The sequence below is a fragment of the Leguminivora glycinivorella genome, chromosome 3 (genome assembly GCF_023078275.1).
Source record: "Leguminivora glycinivorella isolate SPB_JAAS2020 chromosome 3, LegGlyc_1.1, whole genome shotgun sequence".
Classification (NCBI taxonomy): Eukaryota; Metazoa; Arthropoda; class Insecta; order Lepidoptera; family Tortricidae; genus Leguminivora; species Leguminivora glycinivorella.
The window spans coordinates 3,695,712-3,722,295 of NC_062973.1; the positions used below are offsets into that span (position 1 = coordinate 3,695,712).

Here is a 26,584-nt window from a genome sequence, read left to right on the forward strand (position 1 = left end):
TCGGTTTTAATCAAAACTCTGTGCCACTCTACAAACTTACCAAGTGTATTTTTATTCTAAAAATATTGTTTAATGCCTTCTTAGTGCCATATAGTACCAAAATAAAATGAAAAATAAATAAAAAATAATATTATTAAATTTTTTATTCAACGTTTGAGATTATAATATAAACCATTCTTAACAATCATTTTAGAGTCAATCAATCTTTATCGCTAAACTTTGTGTGCTTGATCTCCACAGTGTTGTACACAAACACGAACCAGAACAGACCAGAGACGATGTACAAGACCTGAATCAGTGGGTTGACGGTCAACCACCTCATGATGAATAACGTGAAAACACAGCGAATCGTCTCAAGTATTGGAGCGCGAGGTGATGCATCCAAAATCATGCCGAAGACTGTTAGGGAACCGAGGATGTACAACGTCAAAATTATCACTGTTGATGATGGCATCGCCTGAAATTGAAGAAAAGGTCAACTTTTTTGCTATTTTTTATACAGAAGCTCCATCTTAGGCCTGTCCTCACTTTACTACAGCTATGACTAGAAGCAATCGCCGATTAGTATTTCATGGAAAAAACTTGATGTAGGAAGGCGTTTAAGTTCTAGATATCAAATTACGATTAGATGACAGGTAATCGGCTAATCGGACATTGTTAGCACCTATTTTATTTCGGATGCTAGTGCAAATTGTACTATAAGAGTAACATAACGACGTTTTATTTAAATCAATTCGTAAACACGGGTTTACCTACTCTTAGGAACATCAGAATTTCATAAGACCTTCTATCCGATTTTTTTTTCTAAGTTGATGGTGTCAAACGACACGATATAAAATATTTTTAAAAGCACTAAATTACGTAGGTACTTACCATATGCAATAAGAATAACTGGTAAAATCCATACAAGATGAACGAGTAATGCATCAGAAGGTAAGCGGTGCACCATTTCGGCAGGATCACGTCATACTTCACACGAGTGTGCAGAGCCGGCTGAAAAGTTATACATTCATTAAAAGTTTAGAAATTATGAGGTTAGTTTTAATTACTTTCTATAGTGAAGATTTACTTAAAACTGGTCAGACTGTATAATTTGAGAGTATAGTGGAATAAAAATAACTATCTCAGCTTCCATCGTGAGTAAAGATGTTTTAGAATACCTACTTATCGAGGTCATAGCAAATGTAGTGTAAATTTTTGGTGGTTAGTTAATAGAACCAAAATTATAGTAACGTATTTTAAAATGTCAAAAACCTTTGATAGAGGCTCCGGTATTTAAAGTAACATAAAAGGATGTTTTTTGATCGCTTTGAGCATTTTAAACTTATAATTTTTCGCTCCATTTAATTTAAAATGCGATCCTATCCTATCCTTTATAAAAAAATTAAAATAATAGAACATTTTACGTTAAAGAATATAAAAGCCTACGGCAATTTTGTCAACTACAGAAATATTTATACGGTAAAATAATTTTATTCAATAATTCCAAAAACACGCTTCAGCTTACGCGGCTAACGTCTTCACCACTAGACCACCCGCCCGCCGCCGGCCGCGGGCGTGGGCCTTGTCGTTTTTTCTTATTTTTTTTAATTATAATGTCTGACCATAATTAAAAAAATATACATATTATAATGTGGGATAATGTTATGCCTCTAATAAAAACCCAGGAATAAACAATGAATAACTTTTATTTAAGCACCAAATAAGAAATTAAACAGATTTTACTAAATTCTTTCACGTTCGCTCGCTCAACATTCAAATCGTTCTCCCATCGCCTTTCACACCTCCTGTCATTCTACTATCATACGTTCCGTTTCACGCCATCACCTTACGTTCCGATCCCACATTAATGACAATAGATAATGTGTCACCTCAGTGCGACTTATTTGCAAGCAGACAGGTTGTTGTGCGTGATGCTTGTCTGAGGTTCTGTGAGAGGATGGATGCAAGAGGCCTACTACATACAGTTAAAATGTAAGATTAATTGTGTTTAGATATCTTTTGTTATTACTTACTGTTGCTGTGTTATGTGTTTTATTCTATGTAGTTAGCAGTGATTTAGTTTCGACTGTTATGCTGTTAGCATGTTTTGTAATTAAATAATGTATTATTTACTTTTTTAGTGAGTGAAAATTACTAAATAGAAATGGTGTAACAAAGCTTCTACCCTTAAACTATCGTAGTCCAATATAATTATAACAAATACAAAATCCAGCTTATTTTGCCGAAGTCTGATAAATAAGACAAATCTTCGTATAGCTTCGTGCCGGCAGCACGAGCATGCTTGATGAAAATTTAGAAGCGTTTTAAAGGTTAGCGAATGGTTCCACGCTTTTTTACCGCATTAAAAGGGCACCAAATCAACTAGTTGCTGGCTAATGAGCCAAATAAAGGAAAATGACATTGCTTAATTATAACCTCATTAGAGGATAATATTGAAGCTCAGAGAACGGTCTTTTAATAAAGACCTAAACATGCATTGTCTTTTGAGCTTCAAACACAGCATAATATACATAAAAACAAGATGAAACGAAATAAAAAGCGAATTATTTACTTTTATTTTAATGATTTTTTTTATTTTTTTTTATTAAGGCAACTAGAACGTAGACATTTTCAATTAGAATTTCCAGTTTAGTCATGAGCTTTTTTCATTGAAGGAGGTAATAAAAATAAATTTCAAAAAAGGTCGACAAGCTCATCAAAATAGATTAATTCATTGCATCTACGGCAGCTCAGATATCTCTGATGGCGACTGCACTAGGTGTCTGATTAAAATTAAAAAACTTTTATCTAATAAAATAGATGGCGACTTCCTCGCACAACGTATCAGCATTGCGATACAGCGAGGAAATGTCGCCAGTATCCTTGGTACAATGCCTCAAAGGCCTATTTTAGACATTAAGAAACTAAGACTAAACTTAAAAGCTAGCTATATAATCAATAATCATGTAAATAAAATAGATAAAAAGCTTACGTCTTCCTCCATATCCTTGAAGCGGATGCTGTGTCCTGGCTTCCAGCTAGGCCTGCTAAAGACGGCCCTGAACTTGTGCGTCCACTTCTCGTACTCCTGGAACCTCTGGATTACGTACTTCGTGTAGAAGGTCTGGAATTAAAAATCAAGGGAAACCATGAAAATGTGTCAAAGATTGGTTGGCAAAGTAAACTTCTCTTGCCTGCATTGCATGTTACCTGAGCGAAACATTGACTATACAAATCCTGGAGAACATGATAAATTTATAGTTTGTTGTTGGAGTTACAACCGTTGTTGTAAGGATTCTTTCTTAGAAGATGTCATTGTCCATCACGTAGTAATTTTCGGATGACTTGATCACGATTTGTAATCGACGCTTAATAAATGCAACAAAAATGCTGTCGTCTTCCGTAAATACAGGTAAGTACTTATTAAATTTTAACTTTCTGATTAGTTTTATTCCCTTTGCGAAATTAGGAACAACAAAACCATAAAAACCAGCTACATTTTATATATGAATGTGCTACGGTTACTGACAACACAACGGTGATTCAGATTTTTTATTATATAAGTACCAATACAACAGACCCACAAAAATGGAATCAAAACTACACAGATCCGAGAATTAAACGACCAATTCACAAGTACCGTAACATGAAACTCTAGAAATTAGAGATAAGCTCACTTTGAATTAAACTTATTTTACGGAGTTCAAACTTAGTTCATTGCAAAGTTCACTGCTCAGAAGTAATTCAACATTTCTCGTGAGAGGACGATTTAATCCTAGTTTATAAATAGAATAAGATTAATTTCAGATTATTATTGTCAAAGCTCTCAGCAGATAGCTAGAATAACTAAGAGGAAAATTAGGAAAATAAAATTTTAGAGAAATTTGGGTATAACTTGGACTCGTTTTTCAGACTCCAATTTGAGCTCAAAACCGGTATGGGAGAACTGGTTCACTTGGCTCTTCGGTGTGACTCAGTAGGCTCGCTATATTAATGATGTTATGAATATAGTTATATCAAACATTTAAACAGTTGATAGGTTTCAGTTACTTGACACACCAAGCCTATATCTACTCGTATTAATCAATATGTTCGCAATGTACTAATAGCAGCAGTAGGACGACTTACAATCTAGCAAAAGGCGCCGTCGATTTCTCTCTCTGCAGGCCTAACCAACGGGCAGCGTGGGCCCTACCCCGCTAGCAGCACTCTACTTTAGGTATATTGTTATGTAACTGTTTTTATTTTGTACTATAAGATAAGATAGATGTAAGATGGATAAAGGAGAATAGTACTACTACTAAAATATTTTACCTGTAAATGCAGCGGGTTGAAAGATGGCTGCTGATAGATTAGACCATAGACGATGCGGTCAGTCTCCTTCTCTGGTCTGAAGGTTCCGAACAGCTTGTCCCAGATGATGAGCACGCCTCCATAATTCACGTCAATGCAGTAAGGATTGCTACCTAAAATTATAAGATAAATAGACTAGTTAGTAAAATGAAAAACAGTGTGTGTGCTTTAAAAGAGCCGTCAGAGCCTATATAATTATAACAAAATCGTTTAATGCAAGCATAATAACATCCAGGATAGTGTTTTTTTTTTCAAAATGATCTCTACTCTTGTAATCTAAATAGTGAATAATAAATTATTAAAAGCCCCTCAATGCATAATACTGACCATACTGTGACGTGAAATGAAGATTGAGAACTAGGGGCCGATTTTTGAGTCTCACGGCGTTCGAATTCAGAAAATTGTCACTGAAAATAATAGGCAATTCACCGTTTTCAACCGGTATTTTAGTGAAAGTGAGATTCAAAAATCGGCCCCCTAAACTCAAACAATTTAAATAAAATAAAATTTCCTGTATGAAAAAAACTAAAAAGAAAAGTAGTGCGGATAACAATAAAAAAATGCTTTACAAAGACCTCAATTACCAAGGCAAATCGATCAAAAGTTTTAAACTAGAAAGAAGAAATCTTAACAAACTAGTGAATCCTGTGGTGGCTAGGCTTGTTGAGAAACAACTCCAGCGACCCGAGGTTCTTAATGGTCTCCGTGTAATAAAAGAAGCTTCTCAATACAAAGACTGGCCTTCTGTCGTACCATTAAAAATACCTCAATTACCACCACAACGTGGGCAAACGTTTTAGACTAGGAAGAATAAATTCTTAACAAACTAGTTGTTACCATGGTGAATCCTGTGATGGCTAGGCGTGTTAAGGAAGTACTCCAACGGCCCAAGGGTCTTGATTGTCTCCGTATGGATCCAGAACATGTACAGGTAGCTGAACTGGTGGTGCATCACGAACTGGGCTGGTGGGATCAGCAGTGCCAGGGGCAGGTAGAAGATCTGGAAGAAATTAAAGATATAGCCAGACATTAATAAAGTGTTCACCATTTGTGATGGTGGGTTAAGAATTACACCACACCCTTTCTTTAATAAAGTGCAAGTAAAGTGCAAGTAAAAAATACATTATTTTGTTTTCATCAATATGCACCGAAGTGATTTCGACTGAGGGGAGTTCCAATAATCAACATATTTTCCATGTTTTTACTTTTACGTTCGTAGTTTATATAAGCAACCTATGTTATTTCTTATCAAAAAGAAATAACAAATGAAGCTAGAAAAAATTATAAAGTATCTCCTAATATGAGTAAAATATAGTGTATGGAATTAAAGTTCTCTGCACGTGGGATAAAAGTTTTATAATCGGGTGGAAAAGTTGCGAGAAAGTTTGGTGTTCGTTATAATTTGATCAATAAGTTAGAAGGAATTGAGGAGTCGACAAACAGATACTGATTGAGGAGTTACACAATATTTGGTGTAATATCTACGAGAGAAATCCTACAGCAAAAAAAGACGCTTTTTTTCTGTAAGGTATCAAAATAATATAATTTATAAACTGAAATAGGTGGCCGAGCCGGGGATCGAACACGGGTCTTCAGTTTACGCGGCTAACGTCTTAACTACTAGACCACCCGACCGATTTCTTCATCTCGTTTCTTTCGTGTATGGTACCTATTTCAGTTATTTTCAAAAATTCATTAAGTACAGTAATTTGACTTGTTGAAAAGAATTTTGTTGAAAAAATATTTTATCATTTTTTTTCGTCATATGAAGGAGATAGTTACGAATAATTTTTAATATTTTAATAGCATATTTTCACGAACCTATTGTCAGTGTCTTATAGAGTGGCATGTAAAATATTTCCGAAGGGATGTTAAGAGATATTTATGAACTCGACTGTAAAAATATCAGAAATGATATTTGTCGTGAATAAAAAATAAACCTTTCCCCGAAATTTATTTACCAATAACATAAAATGTAAGACGCTTAAGGAGCGAAAATGCTAAAAAGGGAAGCCCCCCCTTTCAATTATGGAACTATAGTTAAATATAGTAGTGTTATTAACTAGATTTATCGAAAAAAAATTGTCCATTAAGAACAACTCAGTTAAAAGATGTTGCGAAAAAATCCTTCCTCCTTCAAAACTTAATCAATCGTGACTAATTTGAGAATCTGAATAACAATGAAATAATCTGTGTCGGACATTTTAGTTTTTTTGCCTAATTGTTACCAATTTTACTCTCCTTTTTTTTGCGCCATAATTAATAAGTCCGTTTTTGAAAATTTTTGATGGGCTCTAGCGTCTTTAAAAATGATAATATAAAAAAAAACAAAACGGTCCGACACAGATAAAAATAATAATAATCTGTTGATAAAATCATTGCACTGTCTTCAAAAACCAGGGAAGAAATAGCCGAGAGCGTCTGTATGGAAAATTGACCCCTCATGTTACTCATGTATCGTCTTAATGGAAGACTCTTATTACAACACTTTCCAAAAAAATAGGACGAAATAAGAAACGTCGCGCTATTGTAAAATATAGACACAAAAACAGCACTCGAACTGTTGGAAAGAAAATACGACTAAGAAAAATCATTAAGACATATGACCAAATTATTATGTTACGATTCGAACCTTAAATTATTCAAGTTAAGTGTCAATTTTGCATGGATAATATATGCAAAAAACTTGCGGTAGGTAATAGTAAGAAAGCTCATTGAAATACTTTCTTGTTTCCATTTCATTTAGTTGGAAATTGAAGGCTGTTTTTGCTTTGAATATAAAATCAGTCGACATTGTAAGCTATGTTAGTGACAAATGAGAAGTAATTACTTATTAGTGTAGACACTCAGAGAGTCTGACAAAAATAACCTTTTTTTTATGAAATTGTAATTTGCTGCGAAATGTTTCGGGCCAATTCGGAGGCCCCTCTTCAGGCATATAGGAGTTCACGCGACGGCTAAACTCCGTGAACTCTCACGGAGGACAATTTTACACGTTAAACTTTCGTGAGACATATTCAAATAATTAATGAATCTACGGTTGTACTCACGTTATTATATCGCTATTGTTGCGACATGTTTCGGGCCAATTCGGAGGCCCCTCTTCAGGCATATAGGAGTTCACGCGACGGCTGAACTCCGTGAGAGTTCACGGATAGCGATATAATAAAGTGAGTACAATCGTAGATTCATTAATTATTTGAATATGTCTCACGAAAGTTTAACGTGTAAAATTGTAAGGGGTGTAAAATTCTTAGCAATAAGCGAGCCTGCCTTGGTCATTCGGACTAAATAGGTAGGCGCTTAACCTAAAACGCTAAATATTTGTAAAATTAATAATAAGGCAACACCAAAATTAAAAGGGGTGTGATAAGACATCTCATTAGCTGTCAAATTAAGTGGATTTTACCTCGATTATGTCATGGTTTTCGAGATATTGCCATTTTTTTGTCCTTTTTTCTTTACGTTTTCGGCCAATACCTCAAAAACCATGACACTTTCATTAAGGTAAAATTCGCTTAATATGATAGCTAATGAGATGTTCTATCACCGCTTTTAATTTTCGCGTTGGTTTACGGGACAACCTGTATAGGACCAAGTATAAGTATACATAAACTCAAATCAAATACGAGTAATTTATATTCCTCTCAGGTAACAAATGGCATCACTCTCATTAGTAAGTAATAAACCCGAGTGTTTGTCCGAATGGTCCCGAGCTAATTAATCAACTTAAGGTAGATGAAACACGTGGGCCGCATTTACTTTCTTTGGGGTTAAGGTTACATTCGAATTGTGACAGGAGTAAAACATGAAAATTTCACTGCTGCATATAAAGTGTGGCTCAAGATAATGCACTATAATGAGATTTTGAATGGAAAATATCTAACACAAACTGTAATAAATATCTGTCAAACCAAATAAGTATCTAATGGTACAGCCGAAGTTTTTAGAATCTTATTAGAAAACCACAACTAAGGACGATATATATACCGGGACTGACAAAAAAGTGTACCCCTGAAATGTATGGGACTTTTAGGGATAAAACTAGATGGCGCTGTTTCGCAGCCTGGAAGTGACAAAAATCATATTTTCCCCAAATATTTTTGCGTGTTTATATTTTTTATAGGAACAGATGACATGTAATATCTTTATTTTAATACCATGATATCACGTCAATGCACATTAAAAAAAAAACAAATTTGCAGGCATCATCAGTGTAGTTATGATAGTATTTAATAGGTGGCGCTAAAAATGAGGTGCGATTCTGAAGAGAAGGTGCGAGTATGAATATTTTCAATCCTATATAAATCATCCTTGCCACAATTACCTATTGTTTTAATTTGTATAATTTTCCGAACCTTGGAAAAAGAAAGCATTTTTGAAGTGGGAATTAAATATAATTTACAATCATGTTAAAAAATCTCGAAACTTACATCAAAATGCACAAAAAAACAGTTGTGACAAAATGTCATCGAAAATTTCAAAAAATGAAAACGTCGGTAACCTGCTGTAAATATTTTAAATAATTTACGTCTCTTATATTATATATAACAAAGTTCATCACAATTATTCGGTACAATCCTGTTACAATCGGCTTTCTACCTTAACGATAAAATAGAGTGTAATTTGCAAGGTCATAAATTAGACATTATTACCGACATGACGTTAATTTGTTTTGCTGGAAGAAAAATACAGAAAAAAAGGCTCACAAAAGCAAGTTACGCAAAAATTTTTTTTTTTCACACCCATTTGGATAGGAGTCTTTTCTTCTCTGTTAGGAAGGATCAACTTTTCTGGAAGGCTCATGTATAGGAGGGGACACTATTCTGGAAGACTTGTACCTATAGGTAAAACATTGACGCAACGAAAAAAGTTTGCACATAATCGATTACAATTTTTGGTCGCTTATGCTTGCACATTGCACCTATTTATTTATAATCGTTTTTAGGGTTCCGTAGTCAACTAGGAACCCTTATAGTTTCGCCATGTCTGTCTGTCCGTCCGTCCGTCCGTCCGTCCGTCCGTCCGTCCGTCCGTCCGTCCGTCCGTCCGTCCGTCCGTCCGTCCGTCCGTCCGTCCGTCCGCGGATAATCTCAGTAACCGTAAGCACTAGAAAGCTGAAATTTGGTACCAATATGTATATCAATCACGCCAACAAAGTGCAAAAATAAAAAATGGAAAAAAATGTTTTATTAGGGTACCCCCCCTACATGTAAAGTGGGGGCTGATATTTTTCTGACTTGATGAACACTTCACTCCACACAATTTTATGTTTTTTTTTTAATAATTATAAAACTTCTCTCTATATATCTTAATCAATACTTGTTTAAGTACGCAAAACAATTTAAATAAAATAAATAAGCAATAATAATAGATGCATTTTGTTTTACAAGGATGCATGTTCGTTGTCGATATTGATAGTAAAAGAAAAGTCTGATTTCAGAATTGAAAAATACCTTGTGTTGCGAGGATTTCAAGTTTACAACCCTCAGTCGAGATTTGTTCCTGATAGTTGTACCAATATATGCCCCGTGTGGTGACGGGTTAAGAATTTCGCCATCCCCTTTCTTCCCGTGGATGCCATAGAAGTCGACTGTGGGATATGGGTTAAATTGTGGCGTAGGCGAGAGGCTGGCAATCTGTCACTGCAATGTCACAGTTTGGATTTCTTTCAATCCCTTTTTGCCAGGAGTAGCATTGAAACTTAGTAGTTCATATGCTCTGACTACCTCTTTATGGGATGCAGGTGTGATTGTATGTATGTATGTATGATGTACCAATATTTTTTTTATAGCAATTGCATCTATAATTGATCTACCCATTCCTATTTGTATGTTTTAGTACAAAATGAACGTTTTTGATGTAATAGGTATGTAAATATCATATGGGTTACTTACGAATCCGCACCAGCCTTGCAGTATGGACTGTCTGATGCCGACTCCCATGTTGAAGTCTTCAGACGTGTGGTGCACCTGATGCTGAGCCCATAACACGTGCATTTCTGAGGACCAGGTAAAAGGAAATATTTACAAGAGTGAACAGGCATATTTTGGGCGAGCTCACTCGTAGGCCACGTTTTTGCCTTTGGCTAGCCTGTGGCCAAGAGTAAAGCCATTAATAATAATAATAATAAAACAAAGCTGAAATAAAAGTATAGTTTTTTTTTATGTGATATTTTGAATAATTTTTATGTTATTTCTTGAGAATCACATGTAAGGAAACTATGAGCCAGTTTTTGTATCCTATTGAGAAAGAAAGTGCTCGTGATTCTTAGTAGGTACAAAATACCTAAAATTTCCAAAAAAAAAAATGCAACAAAAGAAACGCTCCTATGGAGTACATGCACAGGGATCGGAAATGTTTTTTTGGTGAAATATACGTCATAATTTACATTTAAGCATGAGTCGTGGACCACAAAAGATATACAATGGGGATTGTGTTATCTATAAAATTTATTTTTACTTTGCAAATTATGTGCTAAATATTTTAATTAAAAAGGTCTTTTCATAAAAGTTAATTCAAGACCTCAATTGCCTAGTTATAAAATTTTAATCTGAATAAATTATAAGGGTTAACATTGAGTCTAATAAGGGCTTTGAAAGGGTTGAAATTCTATGGATAATTAGAGGGAAGAGGTCAATTCTGTTTTTAGAGTTCGGTCTTGTTTTCACCTTATTTTGATACGATTTTTTCTGCAAGCGCCAAAGCTATAAAAAAAAGCGGTTAACGGCAGTAAAGAGGATCGAGTATGTAAAAAGTTACTGTCGAAGTAAAATGTTTATTCACAGTGCATGTACACCAACGAGGGTACAGTACAGTATGTTCCGCTCCCCGCTGAAAGTGCCGCCCACCCCCTCTCGGTTACCTCACAGTTACCGCCTGTCAAAAACGTGATCTGTCGACCTGTCATATCTCACTCATACAATCATGGTACGCGTTCACCTACACGAGTTTAGAATGTGTGCTAGGAGCCTAGGAACGCACCTCTTTCATATATTTGATCGCCAGTGTCCTAGATTTGACGAAGGTCGAGTATAAAGAAAATTACTGTCAAAGTAAAAAATCTGTAGTGACAGTGTACTGCCATCTCTCGACTCAGGCTTTAAAACGTTTGAACATCAGTTTTGACATTTGGCCCATATTCTTAACTTAATATTTGCGCCATCTAGCCTAGAATCAACAAAATTATTCTTGATGGTTCTCAAGCACGTTATTTTCTTAGACTATCCGTCTAAGATGTCTACACGATGAAATAAAAGGAACCGGATTTTTTTTTGCGATGCATTGATCCCATAGTAAAAATTGTTAATTATGACCTCAGAAGTCACTATGCAAAATTTGAATGGTCCTTTTTTTCACCCTGTATACCTTTGACGATAATAAGGTTCAAGATTCATAATATTGTCTTCGGTTACCGCGATAGTTACTCATGAAATAAAACTATGGAAACGGATTAAATCGCGTATAATGAATTTAAAATACATCCCGACGTTTCGAACTCTTTACAGCGTTCGTGGTCAACGGGTGACTACGCACACGCGATTTAATCCGTTTCCATAGTTTTATTTCAAGATTCATATCAAAACAAGATAAAAACCGCAACTGATTAGTATCAGAATCATCTTCGCACTGTCTGAAAAGTTTTTCACTTCAACTCGTTGCGGTTTAACGTTATTAAATTATGAAGGAAACTTTGAACTGTTAACTTGGATAGTTTAATTAAAAAACCATAAGACAGTTTGTGGTTTGAGGTCAGTTTTTTTTAATTAAAGTTTTCCTTAAGTACAGTCAGTTGTATTTTTCATAGCCGGTGTTAGTAAAAAAAGGTTCCTTCGGTCTTGTTTTATTTTGTCACCACTTTTTTGAAGATGTACAGTAATAAATATATAATTATTAAGGTACAGCGGGGCAAATCTCGACTGGGGGGCAATTGTAACTAATGCATTTTTTCCATTATTACACTATGATGTTGAGTTCCACATATTGTTTCCACCGAACATGCCTACCATATATTACTATTTAATAATCCAAACATTGTAAAACTTGGAAAAAATAGACCAGTTACATTTGTCCCCCAGTCGAGATTTGCCCCGCTGTACCTTACTATTTTTTATAATCGAGTTAAAACTGAAGTCGATATCGTTTTTTACCTCATTTTATGTTTTAAAATTACTCACCGTGGCAAGCCCCATGCATCCAGTAGTACCCGAAATCTACGCCCAGCGCAGCTATAAGTCAAGTAGATACGTTGTTTCATGGTAGTTCTACTTGTAGTTCTCGTATATCCACGTGTAAAGGTTATAAAGCTTCTTCTTTACCAGCCAGTTGTATTCATTAACATTAATTCACTTACCGTGGCAAGCCCTATGCATCCAGTAGTGGCCGAAATCTACGCCCAGGGCCGGTATAAGCCAAGTAGATACGTTGTCCCATGGTAGTTCTACTAGCGTGTACTTCTCGTATATCCACGTGTAAAGGTTCTACAGCTTCTTTTTTTTCTAGTCAGTTGTACGAGCCCCAATGCAAATGATATCGTCTAGTCACACTTCAACGTGCGATATTTATTTCCGAAACTGGTGTTTAAACCCAGATTGACTTTGATGATAAATGGAATACACGACACACTAAGCCATTAAAACTAGTTTAATCTTGCGCCGTACAAAATACCCTAATGTTATATGTTTTAATATAATCATATCATAAAAATAACATATCTAAAGCAAAAAAATACGCCTAGTTCATATTTGAGGCATAATAGGTCGTCTATTTTAAATAAAAATAGTTTAGTAAGATTTATATTATACAATAATATTTTAAATTGAATTAATAATATTATAAGTCGTCTGATATGATATACGGCTACATAAAAAGGTAAATTCTGTAAAAAATATAATTATTCTACAACATTTTTATACCAAAATAGCAAGAGGTTAGTCGGTGCCTGAATCAGTGAGGAAAATTATAATTTCCAGTAACAATAGCGGCAAATCTACGTTCCAAAATATCCAAAGACCTTTTTTTGCCAAGATCTACGGCGCATACAATCATCCAGCATCAACTAAAACACGGAACCGTCTCCTGTTTAAATAAATCTGGCCGTCGAAGAATAACTGCCAAAGAGAAAACAGGATTTTGAGGAGCATCATCAGGAAAAATCGTCATGCAAGAGCAGGAGAACTTACCTAACTATGGCATGACGCGATCAAAATAAACATTTCAGTCGATATCTGAAAGACAGTAATGAAAATAATGGGCTTCGGTTTTCACACCGCTAAACAGAAACCATTACTTACTCAAAAGCAGAAAACTAACAGGTTGAAATTTGCACAAAAGTACAGAAACTGGACTGCCGATCAGTGGCGAAAAATAATATGGAGCGACAAATCCAAATTTGAGGTCATAGTTGGCGATGAACGAAGTAAAGTCATTCAAGAAAAAGGAGATGCATTTCACAAAGACTGTCCTGAACGCAAGGTGTAGTTTCCAGCATCTTTAAATGATTTGGGGCTGTATGTCGGCACAGGGTGTGGGATGTCTGCAATTTATCGATGGAACCGTCAATGCAGAGAAATACAAAAGCATCTTGGAATAGAGTTCACTACCGTCTATAAGAAAGTTCAAGTATATAAATGGATTTACTTTTCAACAAGATGGTGCCTTATGTCATACTGGCAAGACAACGATGGAGTGGCTGAAACAAAAACAAATTCCTACCATATCATGGCCATCCAGCAGTCCAGACTTGTCTCCCATAAAAACTTTGTAGTGGTAAATGAAGAAAAAGTTGCGAAAAGATCCTTCTAAATCCAAAGCTGATTTTAAGGAAAAACTTGTGGGTGTCTGGAATGGAATAACCCCTGAGGAGTATAGACAGTTGGTAGATACAATGCCGCTCAGAATTAAGGCCATTTTAGATGCAAAAGGTGACGCCACCAAGTGGTAGTTGTTCTTTTCTGCATCGGCTACGCTGAAGACGAACATTTTTGCGAGTGTTACATTTGGTGAAATTATGTTTTTTTGTTTACTAGTGAGGAAAATTGTTAATTTATGTTTTGAATAAATAAAATATGCATTATAAGCTCTCTTGTTTTAATGTTACATGTTCTACTAATCATCTAATTCATCCTGAATTTTGAGGTCGAAGTTAGGACATAATATTTTTTTCATACTAGACGATATCATTTGCATTGGGGCTCGTATTCACTGACGCTTTTTTTTAATTCACTTACCGTGGCAAGCCCTATGCATCCAGTAGTAGCCGAAATCTACGCCCAGGGCCGGTATAAGCCAAGTAGATACGTTGTCCCATGGTAGTTCTACTAGCGTGTACTTCTCGTATATCCACGTGTAAAGGTTCTACGATACAGCTTCTTTTTTTTCTAGTCAGTTGTATTCACTGACGCTTTTTTTTAATTCACTTACCGTGGCAAGCCCTATGCATCCAGTAGTAGCCGAAATCTACGCCCAGCGCCGCTATAAGCCAAGTAGATACGTTGTCCCATGGTAGTTCTACTAGTCTGTAGTTTGCGTACACCCACGTGTATAGGTATGCTTCGGCCCCACGCCATATGAATCTGGAAAATAATATATGAATAATTGAACGTTTTAATACGCAGGTCTTTCTGGACCTCGTCGATCCATCGGTTCAAGTGACTGAGTGGCATCAGATTGCACAGGATAGGAGCGAATGGCGGAATCTAGTGTCGGAGGCCAAGATCCACTTCGGGTCGCTGAGCCATCGCAGTAAGTAAGTAAGTGAACGTTTTAATAACGGATCAAAGAAAAAAAAACACTACAAGCTTCATCGCTAAACATTCTGCGTGAAAAAAAAAGTACCTACATAAAGATTTCTAAGTTAGTGGTTATTTTTGCCTAGTTATGTATGCCAAGAGTACAATATTCCAGTCTACATTGCATTCGTCGATTATTCCAAGGCGTTTGACAGTCTTCACCATGATTCCATTTTCACAGCTTTGCGTAGTCAAGAGATAGACCCTAGTTATATCCAGCTTTTAACCGCCATATATCAAAATAGTACAGCCGCCATCAAACTACAATCCACCGGTCCGTCCTTCAACATTCAAAAGGGAGTCAAACAAGGAGATCCGTTGTCGCCGAAACTATTTACCAGCACACTGGAACAAGTCTTCCGGAAGCTTGTGCCAAGTTGGGGAGGGAGGGGCCTTGTCGTCGGAGATAGAAGACTAACCAATCTTCGATTCGCTGACGACATCGTTTTATTCTCCTCAACTGCTTCCGAGCTACAATCAATGCTACAAGATCTATGCGACGCGAGCCTCGAGGTTGGACTTGAGATGAATATGTCGAAGACCAAGCTAATGACCAATTGTAGCACCCCGTGTAGGATTCAGATAAACGGAGAATCTGTTGCACATGTCCAGGAGTACATTTACTTGGGTCAACTAGTTTCCTTCCAGGCGCGACAAGAGAAGGAAGTCGAACGACGGACTGGAAACGCCTGGAGGAGCTATTGGTCCATGAAACATCTGATGAAAGGTGATCTCCCATTGTCACTCAAGCGGAGACTCATGGACATGTGCATACTTCCAATTCTCACCTACGGTGCACAAACTTGGTCTTTAACAGCGTCTCAGAGGTCCAAACTCGGGGTTTGCCAGCGAGCTATGGAGCGCAGCATATTAGGCGTAAAATTAATGGATCGTATCCGGAACACTGCGCTGCGCTCCAAGACAAAAATTGTCGATGTGGCTCGGAAAGCGGCCAAGCTAAAGTGGGACTGGGCTGGACACGTTTGCCGCATGCCGAGTGAGCTGTGGGCTAAGATTGCCACAGAGTGGCAACCCGGCCTAACGCGAGGATCCGGCAGACCCCGCCGGCGATGGCGGGACGACTTGGATTGCTTCCTTAACAACTGGCCCGAAACTGCCCGAGATCGGGAAGATTGGAAAAAGAGGGGGGAGGCCTTTGCCCAGCAGTGGGACATAACAGGCTCCTAATAATAATAATAATAATATGTATGTGCAACTTATAGCGCTAAAAGAGAGATGGCGCTGATCAAAATTTTTTTTATTACTTTGTTTCATAACTACTGTTACATCACGTAGGTAGTTGTCGAACGAAAACAATATTATATGCTATTGATACACACACAATGGATTATGCTAATAAGCATAATTGATTTTAAACACCTTGACATTTTTTAACAAGACTTCTTATGAAACGTTCGAAGATCCATTGAGTCAAAATATAGGCCATGACAAATCAAACATTTGAAACGAATTCGTGTAACTGATAACAAATTATAATATATTTTTTAATTATATTATATTATTCTCACTATCCTATTGTTATTCTGACATTGTTGTGTTTATTTTTATTCATATTACTTGACGATCCTTTTTTGGTGATCATTTCATATTCTGCAAATTTAATCTTTTACGCAACTTTTCTTTTACTTTTTTGACAATCACAATATAGATTCTTATAAATTGACATAAATGTAATTTGTACTGTAATCATGTTGTGAAATAAATATATCTAATCTATCTAATCTATTATTACATATTATATTTTCCCCTCACTTACTCGGAAACACATGTTTTATCCTTTAATGTCAGCATAACTCAATTTATCCACTATTGGATAAAGTGATTTGACCTTGAATATAGTCAAATTTTCTGCTGAGCGAATCTAGTGACGAAGACGATTAACCACCTGTGGAACTAATGGAATCAGTGTTAAACGCGTTTTTAGCGTTGTGTTTTCCTCGCTACAGTGAGGGGAAAAGTTTTGTGTTACACACGGGTGCAAATGTAAATGCATTTTAATTCTCGTGTGTTCAAAAACTCGCAAAGTTCTGGATTCTATTCCCGAATCACTTGCTTCACTCGTGGTTCTAGAACTTTCACTTGCTCGTTTTTCAATGCCACACTTGGTGTCAAAATACAACATTGCACCCTTTTCTAACAAATAACTAGTAATATTTCTAAAAACTGCGTAGAAATACGACCTAAAATCCAAACAACCTACGAGTTCAATGTACGATGCGTACGCCGCGGCACGTGATCTACGGCTCAGCCTAATTTCAACACGCTTTTATTATTGTTGACAAAAATATTGTACGAATAAGCATTACTGGTGCCCAAGAACGATATAATATGGGACTGACAAAGTCCATACAAAAAAGCGTACCCCAGAAATGTATCGGCTTTTTAGGCGTAAAACTAGATGGCGCTGTTTCGCAGCCTGGAAGTGGCCAAAATCATAATTTCCCCAAATATTTTTGCGTTTTTATTTTTTATAAGAACAAATGACTTATTTCTTCATTTTAACATCATGATATCATGTCAGTACACATTTTAAAAAGAGATAAATGAGAATGGGCACTTTTGTATGGGGGGTGTCCCATCTTTGTATCAAAATTAGACATGTCTTGTTTGAAAGCTCCTAACTGTAGTATTAATTCGTTGTATGGGATCAACCTCAGATAACTTGCAGGGACCGAGATATAAAAAAAATAAAGTAGATCACATAAGTAGATAATTATCCTAATACATGCGATATGACGAATATAACCATATTTTATTTAAAACATTAAATAAAATGCTCTTTGTTCTTGCTATAAATTTAATTATTTTAAAGAGTATAATTTAAAGTTTGAAAAAATCAATGTAGTAATGTAGGCATCATCAATGTAGTACGATTACGATTCTTAGTATGAAGATTGTAAATAATCATTGCTGGTGCCTAACCAAAAAATTATACTTATATATTATTCATATTATGAACGTGGGCGTTCAAGTTAGAGATTTTATTGTTCCAAAATTACATATTACTATAAAATTTAATTATGGTGAAAGCGAGAGATGTAAATCCTGCCCCTTTATGGGTAAGAGGCGTGATTGTATGTATGTATGTACTACAAAATAATTAGTAGAGTTAGAATAATTTACCTGCCACCTTCTAGGAACATTCCATTGGAGAGACTCGTTATGCCGTCATTTAGACGTATTCCTTTTTTTCCTTCTAGCTTTAAAATTATGTGTTCTAATACCATGAACATGAAGAAATATGGCCATGCCTGAAATAAAAACACAATATTTACACTCAGAAATAAATCATGAGAAATAAATAAATCGTTTAGGTAAATTACTTGAACATACGGTTCAATAATCTAATTCAAGTTAATTGATTATTTATTAATTTTGATACCGGAATGATTATACATTGAGAACGTTGATTTGTTCTCAAATAAAATAAAATTCAAATGTCTGTTTTATAATTCAGTTTATTAATTTTACTTGTTAGTTAACATTTTTGGACTAAAAATTTGTATTAATGAACGTTCATATTAAGATAATGACAGATATTTTTTACCATTTCTTATAATGCATTAAGAAGTAAGTATAGTTACGAGTTAAGACTTTAATTCTTAAAATAGTATTTTTTTCTGTAACATTGTAACATTTTCTGTAACAAAAAAATCTCCTATTTTAATACAATTATTTCATATATGAAAATGTCGCAAAACTTAAACAATATGTTACAGAAACTATGAAAATATTGACTTTTCATGAAAAAAAAAACTTTACTTTTCCATAATATTGAAAACATATTGCACCAAGATTTCACTTATAGCTTGTAACCAAATATTTTTTTCACATCTTACCTGCACATAAAAGTTAGGTACATCTTCCACATTCTCAAACACAGTATCCTTCGGGTTTATCACATAGAACATGCGTCCCAGTCCTTTTGCGAACTCCTTTGGCCCATATTCAATCACTGTCGAGTTAGCGTAGTACACTTCGTCCATTTTTACAAAAATAAAGCCGCTTTATATCATGCAACTATAAAAAAGAATTATGTTCAATATTTGTTATATAATTCCTGTTCTTTTTTTTTTTTTAATTGCACCAAAACTGTGGCTACTTGCTCAACGCAAGAGTAAGTAATTTCGTAAGAAAATTTAATCGATTTATATTGAAACAGATATAGAGGAAGTTAATGGGTGTCACAATTAACATTTATATTGGACAAGAATAGATGGATATTACTTTTAGTTATGCAATGGACTTACTTGAAGGAATTTATTTAAATATTTAAAAAAAAAGACGCAAAAAAATTGTGCGTATCTTTCTTAAACGTACCTAACAATATCAACACGCATTAGTGCAATTGAATATTATATTCGATAAAAACCTAACAACATTTCAAATAAAATATAACACATATTGTAATATTATTATACTATTCAAGTTTTAGTCACTTTTGATGTATATGTTTTTGTTTTAAAAAATAAGTTATAAAAGTTTTTTTTTATTTAAATTTAGTTGAGAAAACAATTGACCACCTATGTGTATAATTATGTTACACGATTTTCCGATTATTATTGATGTTATAAATGTAATTATTTAACACCTTTTAATAAATTATCTCCTTATAGCAGGCACTGCGTTTCGCATGGAAAATTGCCACCCGATACCTGCTTTGCGCTAGTTTTTGTTCACTAAACATGAGCGCGTGCTACGGGATGATCCTTTTTGTAATACTAGTCTCAATTTTAAATATGTACATGGCAGTTTTACCAGGTTTTTTTTTAAGTCGGTCGTTCCCACATCGACCTTACGTCGTAATTTAACTATTTACATCTCAATTTCTTTTATTTCCATTCTAAGGTAGGATAAGATACTCGTAACATAAGATAGCTTTATTTGTAAGAATAAATATACATACTTAAGAAGTTACAAAATTTGGAATTGATTTCTATTTTCATTTAAATTGCAGAATTCTGTCAGTTTAAGATTAAATACTTATGAAAAACCGGCAACGCATTAACCCTTCTGGTAATTCGAGTGTCCATGGGCGGCAGCGATTGTTTACCATCATGCGACCTGTTTATCTCTTTTCTCATAAAAAACATTTTTTTTTTATTATTATTATAGGACATTCTTACACAAATTGACTGAGGCCCACGGTACTATTGTTCCTTTCTATCGCTGATAGCTATTAGATAGCTACCAATTTTTTCAATTTTGAATTTTAAACATTTTTAAATTTCTATGCGTGGTCGATAGTCGAATTTTGCCGGGACTTCCGAATATAGTAGAGGTTATGTTAAATTTTTTGTCAACACCCTGTATAACGTGTATTACGAAATTGTTGGTCAAGTATTAAATTCCGTACTTACACCAGAATATCCAGCGTCAAGTTACACGATTAAATATGGATGTTTACCTAATATTTATTAGACGCTTTGTAATCTATAACATCAGCTAATATGTCTTGTTTTTTTTTTCAATATAACTATTTTGTTGTCATATATATATAAAAATAAATAAAAAAGGTTATTATATAAATTAACAATTTCAGAAAAGAGATGTATTACAAACATAATAATTATGGCTTACTTACTTTTATATCGACTCATTATTATCATGAGATTCATGAGTGGTAGGATTTTTTTTTATGATGAACATAAAAAAGTAATAGAAATAAAAATAGAAATAATTTGTTCATGGCAAACAATACAAATATGTAAAAAAACTACACATACAAAATAAGAACAGAAAACTGTTTAAAAGTGTAGATCTTTTTGTCTGTGTTATGTAGACAAATAAATAAATAACTAAATATTATAGGACATTCTTACACAGATTGACTGAGGCCCACGGTAAGCTCAAGAAGGCTTGTGTTGTGAGTACTCAGACAACGATATATATAATATATAAATACTTATATACATAGATATAAATTAACGCGACTGAACTTATGGACTAGAATAACATTCTATAATTAGATACTTAATTATTACTTATTAATGGACGCTAGTCTAAAGTTAGATTTTTATATACTGATACACTTATAAAGTACGTCATATTTGACGTCATTTGACACATTAATAAGCAAGTAATTAACATGTTAATGACAAATGTATTTGGAACTAATTAATAAACTTTTAACTTTTTAAATGAAACCTGTATATTATTGTTGTGATGTGATTCATTATATTAGAGTTACGCCAAGCGATTTGCATAGGAAACCTGCGTGAGTTTTAATAAACTTTTTCAATAGCTGATGGTGTTTTTTTACGCACTAGTGCGAGAAGTGATTCATTATTATGTCAGGTCAAAACTTCGGATGGCAATCTGCACTGAAAAGCGTCGTACGATACACGAGTAAAAATAAATTGATACCTCGTGTCGATTTAAAGCACTCCTTTCGGTCGTGTTTGAATTTATAGCCTCTCGTTTAGAACTTCCCCTTTTCCGTACTTGTATCGTAATATAATATTTATTACAATAATTACCACAATGGTAGACTAATGTAGGTTGGTCTACCTCTACTTTAAGTTCTAAGTCTATCTATGCTACTATAATATACATATACAGGAGGGACAAAATAGGGTTTATTTGCTTAAAACAATTCAAATTATAATTAAAATCATTTGATTTGTGTTTAAAATCTAAAATAATTTATTTTTAAAGACACTGTCCTCGTTAAATGATTTTAGTCATAGGTACGTAAGTGTGAGAAAAATTAATAGCCGAAATATTCGTGATATTTTATGATGTGTATTTATTTTACTCGCACTCTGTTACCTATCATATTATATATTACTTTATACCCGTGACTTTCTGTAAAATCAAATATCATGCCTGAATGACATACCAAATATTTTTCTCGCTAAGTTGAAAAGCAAAACACATTGAATTTCTCACGATAAAAATACATATTGAAGCATTAATAATACCTTATTAATGGTAGAAGGAAAAATGAAGAAGAATAATTATTTATTTATTTTATTATTTATAATATAATAGGTATAGCTACATACAATACAGTCATGTGTATGTATACCTACATTATATTTTATTTATGACGTAGATTGTAACGTAATAAATTAAGTGAAAATAAAATAAGCCGTACCTATTCATAATATTTAAACAGGTTTTTTTAATAATAGGATCAAAATATGAAACATATTAATCGTATAAAAGATGAGGTTTAATACTTAGCTATTTTTACAAAACAATTTTACTATCATAACTACACCGATAATGCCTACAAATTTATTTTTGCTCAAAATGTGTATTGACGAGATATCATGATTATAAAATAATCATTTGTTCTTATAAAAAACAAAAACACGCAAAAATATTTGGGGAAAATAAAATGATTTTGGCCATTCCAGGCTGCGAACACCGCCATCTAGTTTTAAGCCTAAAAGGCCCATACATTTCAGAGGTATGCTTTTTTTGTATGGGCTTTGTCAGCCCGGTACTAAATCGTTCTTGATAATAGTTGAACATTTTATTTCACAATAAAACTATTTAGACAATATATTACTAGCGCCATCTGTACATTGGACAGGACACTTTGAACACAGCGACTGAAATAAGCAACCTTACTCGCGCTGGCTTTATGGCTAGTTAGTACTTAGATAAATGTTGTTAACAGAATATTATAGATGGCGTTTAGATCGTATGCTGCGTTTTTCGTTTGGTATGCATAGCATGTTTTATTAAACGATATGATAGGTCTGTGGTTTTTACACAATTAGTTATTATTATTAATATTCGACTTGCACCTAGAAGAAAGTGTATTATTATTGTTAAATGTAGCAACGTATATATATTTTTAGTATAATTATGTTTATGGTGACACCAACGACGATTTAATACGGGAGTGAGAAAGTCCATACAAAAAAGCGTACCCCTGAAATGTGCCTTTTAAGCTTAAAACTAGATGGAGCTGTTTCGCAGCCTGGAAGTGACCAAAATAATATTTTCCCTAAATATTTTTTCGTGTTTTTATTTTTTATAAGAACAAATTATATATTTTTTTGCATTAAAATCATGATATCATGCCAATACACATTTTGAAAAAAAAAAAAATAATTTGTAGTTACGATAGTATTCATTCAATAGGTGGCGCTAAAAATTGAGGTACGATTCTTAGCATGAAGATTGTAAATCTGATAAAAATCATCCTTGGTAACAAATTTTCTAGTTTTTTTTTTTTCATTTTACATAAGTAGTTTTTGGTTTTTACACTATAGTTTCTTCCTTGAATATATCATAATATCATCATCCTCCTTGCGTTATTCCGGCAGTCGCCACGGCTCATGGGAGGCTGGGGTCCGCTTTGATAACTAATATCAGGATTTGGCGTAGGCATTTGTTTTTACGAAAGCGACTACTATTTGACCTTCCAACCCGAAGGGTAACTAGGCCTTATTGGATTTAGTCCGGTTTCCTCACATTGTTAATACTGTCCCAGGTTACTTATATAATAATAATTACAGTGTACCTCGTTTGATATTATAAATAGAGGGGAAATAGGGCGAGATAGACCTGCGATCGGTCCGCTGAACCGCGATTAACTGCCTCAGGCCGTCGGGGATGCGCGGGTATGTTTTGAACATCGACGGAAAAACTATATAAATAACGGGTATGTGACGTTATCTGAACGAATATTTTTAGAAGCGTGCTCTGTATTATTTTAGGCAATATTTTGTTTTGTTAATTGAGCATTACTGTATACCTATTTACTCATATGTATTATTTTTATTGCAATAGGGATGACGACTACATAAAAAAATGGCATTCTGTTTAGTCCGTTAGTTACATCATCCAAAAATACTGCACACATATTTTTTTGCTTTTTCTAATTAATGAAAAAATACAAAGATATAGAGCATCAAAGTTCCGGAGTGGGGGCTTGTGACGTCACTTCTAAGTAAAAATTGTACCTAGGCGTGACGTCACGCGAAACTTCAACGCACTGTACCGTCGTCATTTTTCGTTTACGAGAAAAAAAAATACGTGTCTAAAATTCTTCATCACGCGTTATACATTAAAAAAAAATCGCAGCATTATATAGAGGTATTTTTCAAAAGTGGTAAAGATGAAAATAACACTAATTATTGCGAAAAATCGCTGAACCAGTAGTCAGTTTAAATTATATTTTATTGGTTTTATATTTTATTAAAGATATTATGCAAAATAGTAAATATGTGGGTAAAGCCTGACCAGAAATATATGACTACGCGCCATCTTGCGGAATTTCATTAGAACTATTTTCTTCATAATAAACTGTACTGTAACTCCATACATCAGAATAACAGCGCCCTCCTGACAATAATCATATATTTTCAGTACAGATGGTGTTTTTTTACGCACTAGTGCGAGAAGTGGTTCATTATATGCCAGGTCGAAACTTCGGAGGCTCATCTGTACTGAAAAACGTCGTACGATACACGTGCGAAAAGGAAATTCGTAACTCGTGTCGATTTAAAACACTCCCTTCGGTCGTGTTTTAATTTATCGCTACTCGTTTCGAACTTTTTTTTTACGCACTTGTATCGTAATGTACTATTATAGGGTTCACGGTTTAACACAGTCTACGTAGGTGCAGCTTAAACATTTGAAACGAGAGAGCAAAAAAAAAAAATCTTACACCCCCAGATATGCACAATGTTTTTCATCACACATAGAAAAAAAAATGTGTAAAAAGTTAAAAGACAGTCAAATATGATAAGTAGTAGAAATGTCATAACTCCATATAAAAAATCATTTTCTAACTCTTACTATGCCTTGCAATTACACATTTACTTAGAAAGTATGATGAAACTGATGAAAACTGTTTTTAACCCCCGACGCAAAAACGAAGGGGTGTTATAAGTTTGACGTGTCTGTCTGTGTGTATGTCTGTCTGTCTGTCTGTCTGTCTGCCTGTCTGTCTGTCTGTTTGTCTGTCTGTCTGTGTGTGTGTGTCTGTCTGTGGCATCGTAGCTCTCGAACGGATGAACCGATTTTGATTTAGTTTTTTTTGTCTGAAAGCTGAGTTAGTCGGGAGTGTTCTTAGCCATGTTTCATGAAAATCGGTCCACTAGGTCGTGGTCGGGGGTTTTTTCAAAATTTTAATTTTGTGGTTAGGTTAGTTAATTACATAATTATATTCTATTGAATATAATTATGTAATTAACGGACGGGTGGGTAATTTAGCCAATAGGCTAAATTACCCACCCGTCCACCACCACCCGTCTACCCGTGACCACGGACGTAATGTCATGTCCGAAACGTCGGGTTAAATATAAAACGTAAGTTTTACGCGATTAAGTCCCGTTTTAATTTAATAATATGAGTGAAGATCGTGTTAGTTTAAATCAATATATTCAATAGGCTAGTTTCCTATAGGTACTTAAAATATTTTAGACAATGCACGAAATAAAGCACCACATAATTAGAAGATAAATATGGATAGTACTTATTTTTAAACATAATTTCTATTTTATAAGTAAATAACCTAACCACAAAATTAAAATTTTGGAAAAACCCCCGACATAGTGGACCGATTTTCATGAAACATGGCTAAGAACACTCCCGAATAACGCAGCTTTCAGATAAAAAAAACTAAATCAAAATCGGTTCATCCGTTCGGGAGCTACGATGCCACAGACAGACACATACACAGACAGACAGACTAACAGACAGACAGACAGACAGACAGACAGACAGACAGACGGACGGACAGACGGACAGACGGACAGACAGACAGACAGACAGACAGACAGACAGACAGACAGACAGACAGACGGACGGACAGACGGACAGACAGACAGACAGACAGACACGTCAAACTTATAACACCCCTTCGTTTTTGCGTCGGGGGTTAAAAAAAAAATATATAAAGTAAATGAGTTTACCGTGACGTCACTCCTCAGTATTTCAAGATCATTACATATTAGCAAATCGTATTGACAGTTTTTAAAAAGAAGCTGACTTGACTGGTAGAAAACTAGCCTATTTACATACCCGTATACAGAGCACTTTTAAGCTTGATTTTAAACTATATCAAAACATAACTAATTTTCTTTAAAACAAAAATTATCAAAAAAATATTTTACTGAAATAATATTTTTCTACTCGTTTCAAGTTGGCGACAGACTTCTGTCATAGAACTCGTGTTTGTGATCAAGTAATAAAGTTCTTATCTTAGGTAATAGAATATTCAAAGTAACCAATAACAAAAACAGGTTGAGAATAAAGTTTTCCTATTTTAGTTATTCTTATTATCTGACCTGATTCACCTTACTAGAACGTTCTAGATAAATAGGTGATTTATATCATTAACAAATACTCGTAGATCTACTTTAAAATAAACTACTTCTTTTCCTTGTTTTGCCTAGAACCAAGGATGATTTATATAGGATTGACACGCTTCATACTGAATCGTGATGAAATGAGCGGCATCATGACAGTCC

The 26,584-nt window shown here is 34.5% G+C and overlaps 1 protein-coding gene across 1 annotated transcript; it reads right to left on the reverse strand.

Annotated features, from left to right (window-relative positions):
• Positions 1-128: 128 nt before the first annotated feature.
• Positions 129-26,253, reverse strand: LOC125224878 (alkylglycerol monooxygenase-like). The gene is made up of 10 exons (XM_048128381.1): positions 26,136-26,253; positions 18,986-19,166; positions 18,270-18,397; positions 14,758-14,909; positions 10,233-10,336; positions 5,173-5,335; positions 4,297-4,448; positions 2,975-3,106; positions 874-993; positions 129-457 (listed from the first exon to the last, which is right to left on the reverse strand). Exons 2-10 carry the CDS (start codon positions 19,130-19,132, stop codon positions 200-202), a joined length of 1,356 nt encoding a protein of 451 aa, XP_047984338.1. The 5' UTR covers positions 19,133-19,166; positions 26,136-26,253; the 3' UTR covers positions 129-199.
• Positions 26,254-26,584: the final 331 nt, after the last annotated feature.

What these genes read in the sequence shown, in the direction of transcription:
- LOC125224878 (XM_048128381.1), bottom strand. Translation starts at nt 19,132, where the DNA reads ATGGACGAAGTGTACTACGCTAACTCGACAGTGATTGAATATGGGCCA. An exon ending in GATGCATAGGGCTTGCCACG is followed by an intron (nt 10,337 to 14,757) that starts GTAAGTGAATTA and finishes CCTGGTCCTCAG; the next exon opens with AAATGCACGTGTTATGGGCT. An exon ending in TGCAAGGCTGGTGCGGATTC is followed by an intron (nt 5,336 to 10,232) that starts GTAAGTAACCCA and finishes AATTTCTTCCAG; the next exon opens with ATCTTCTACCTGCCCCTGGC.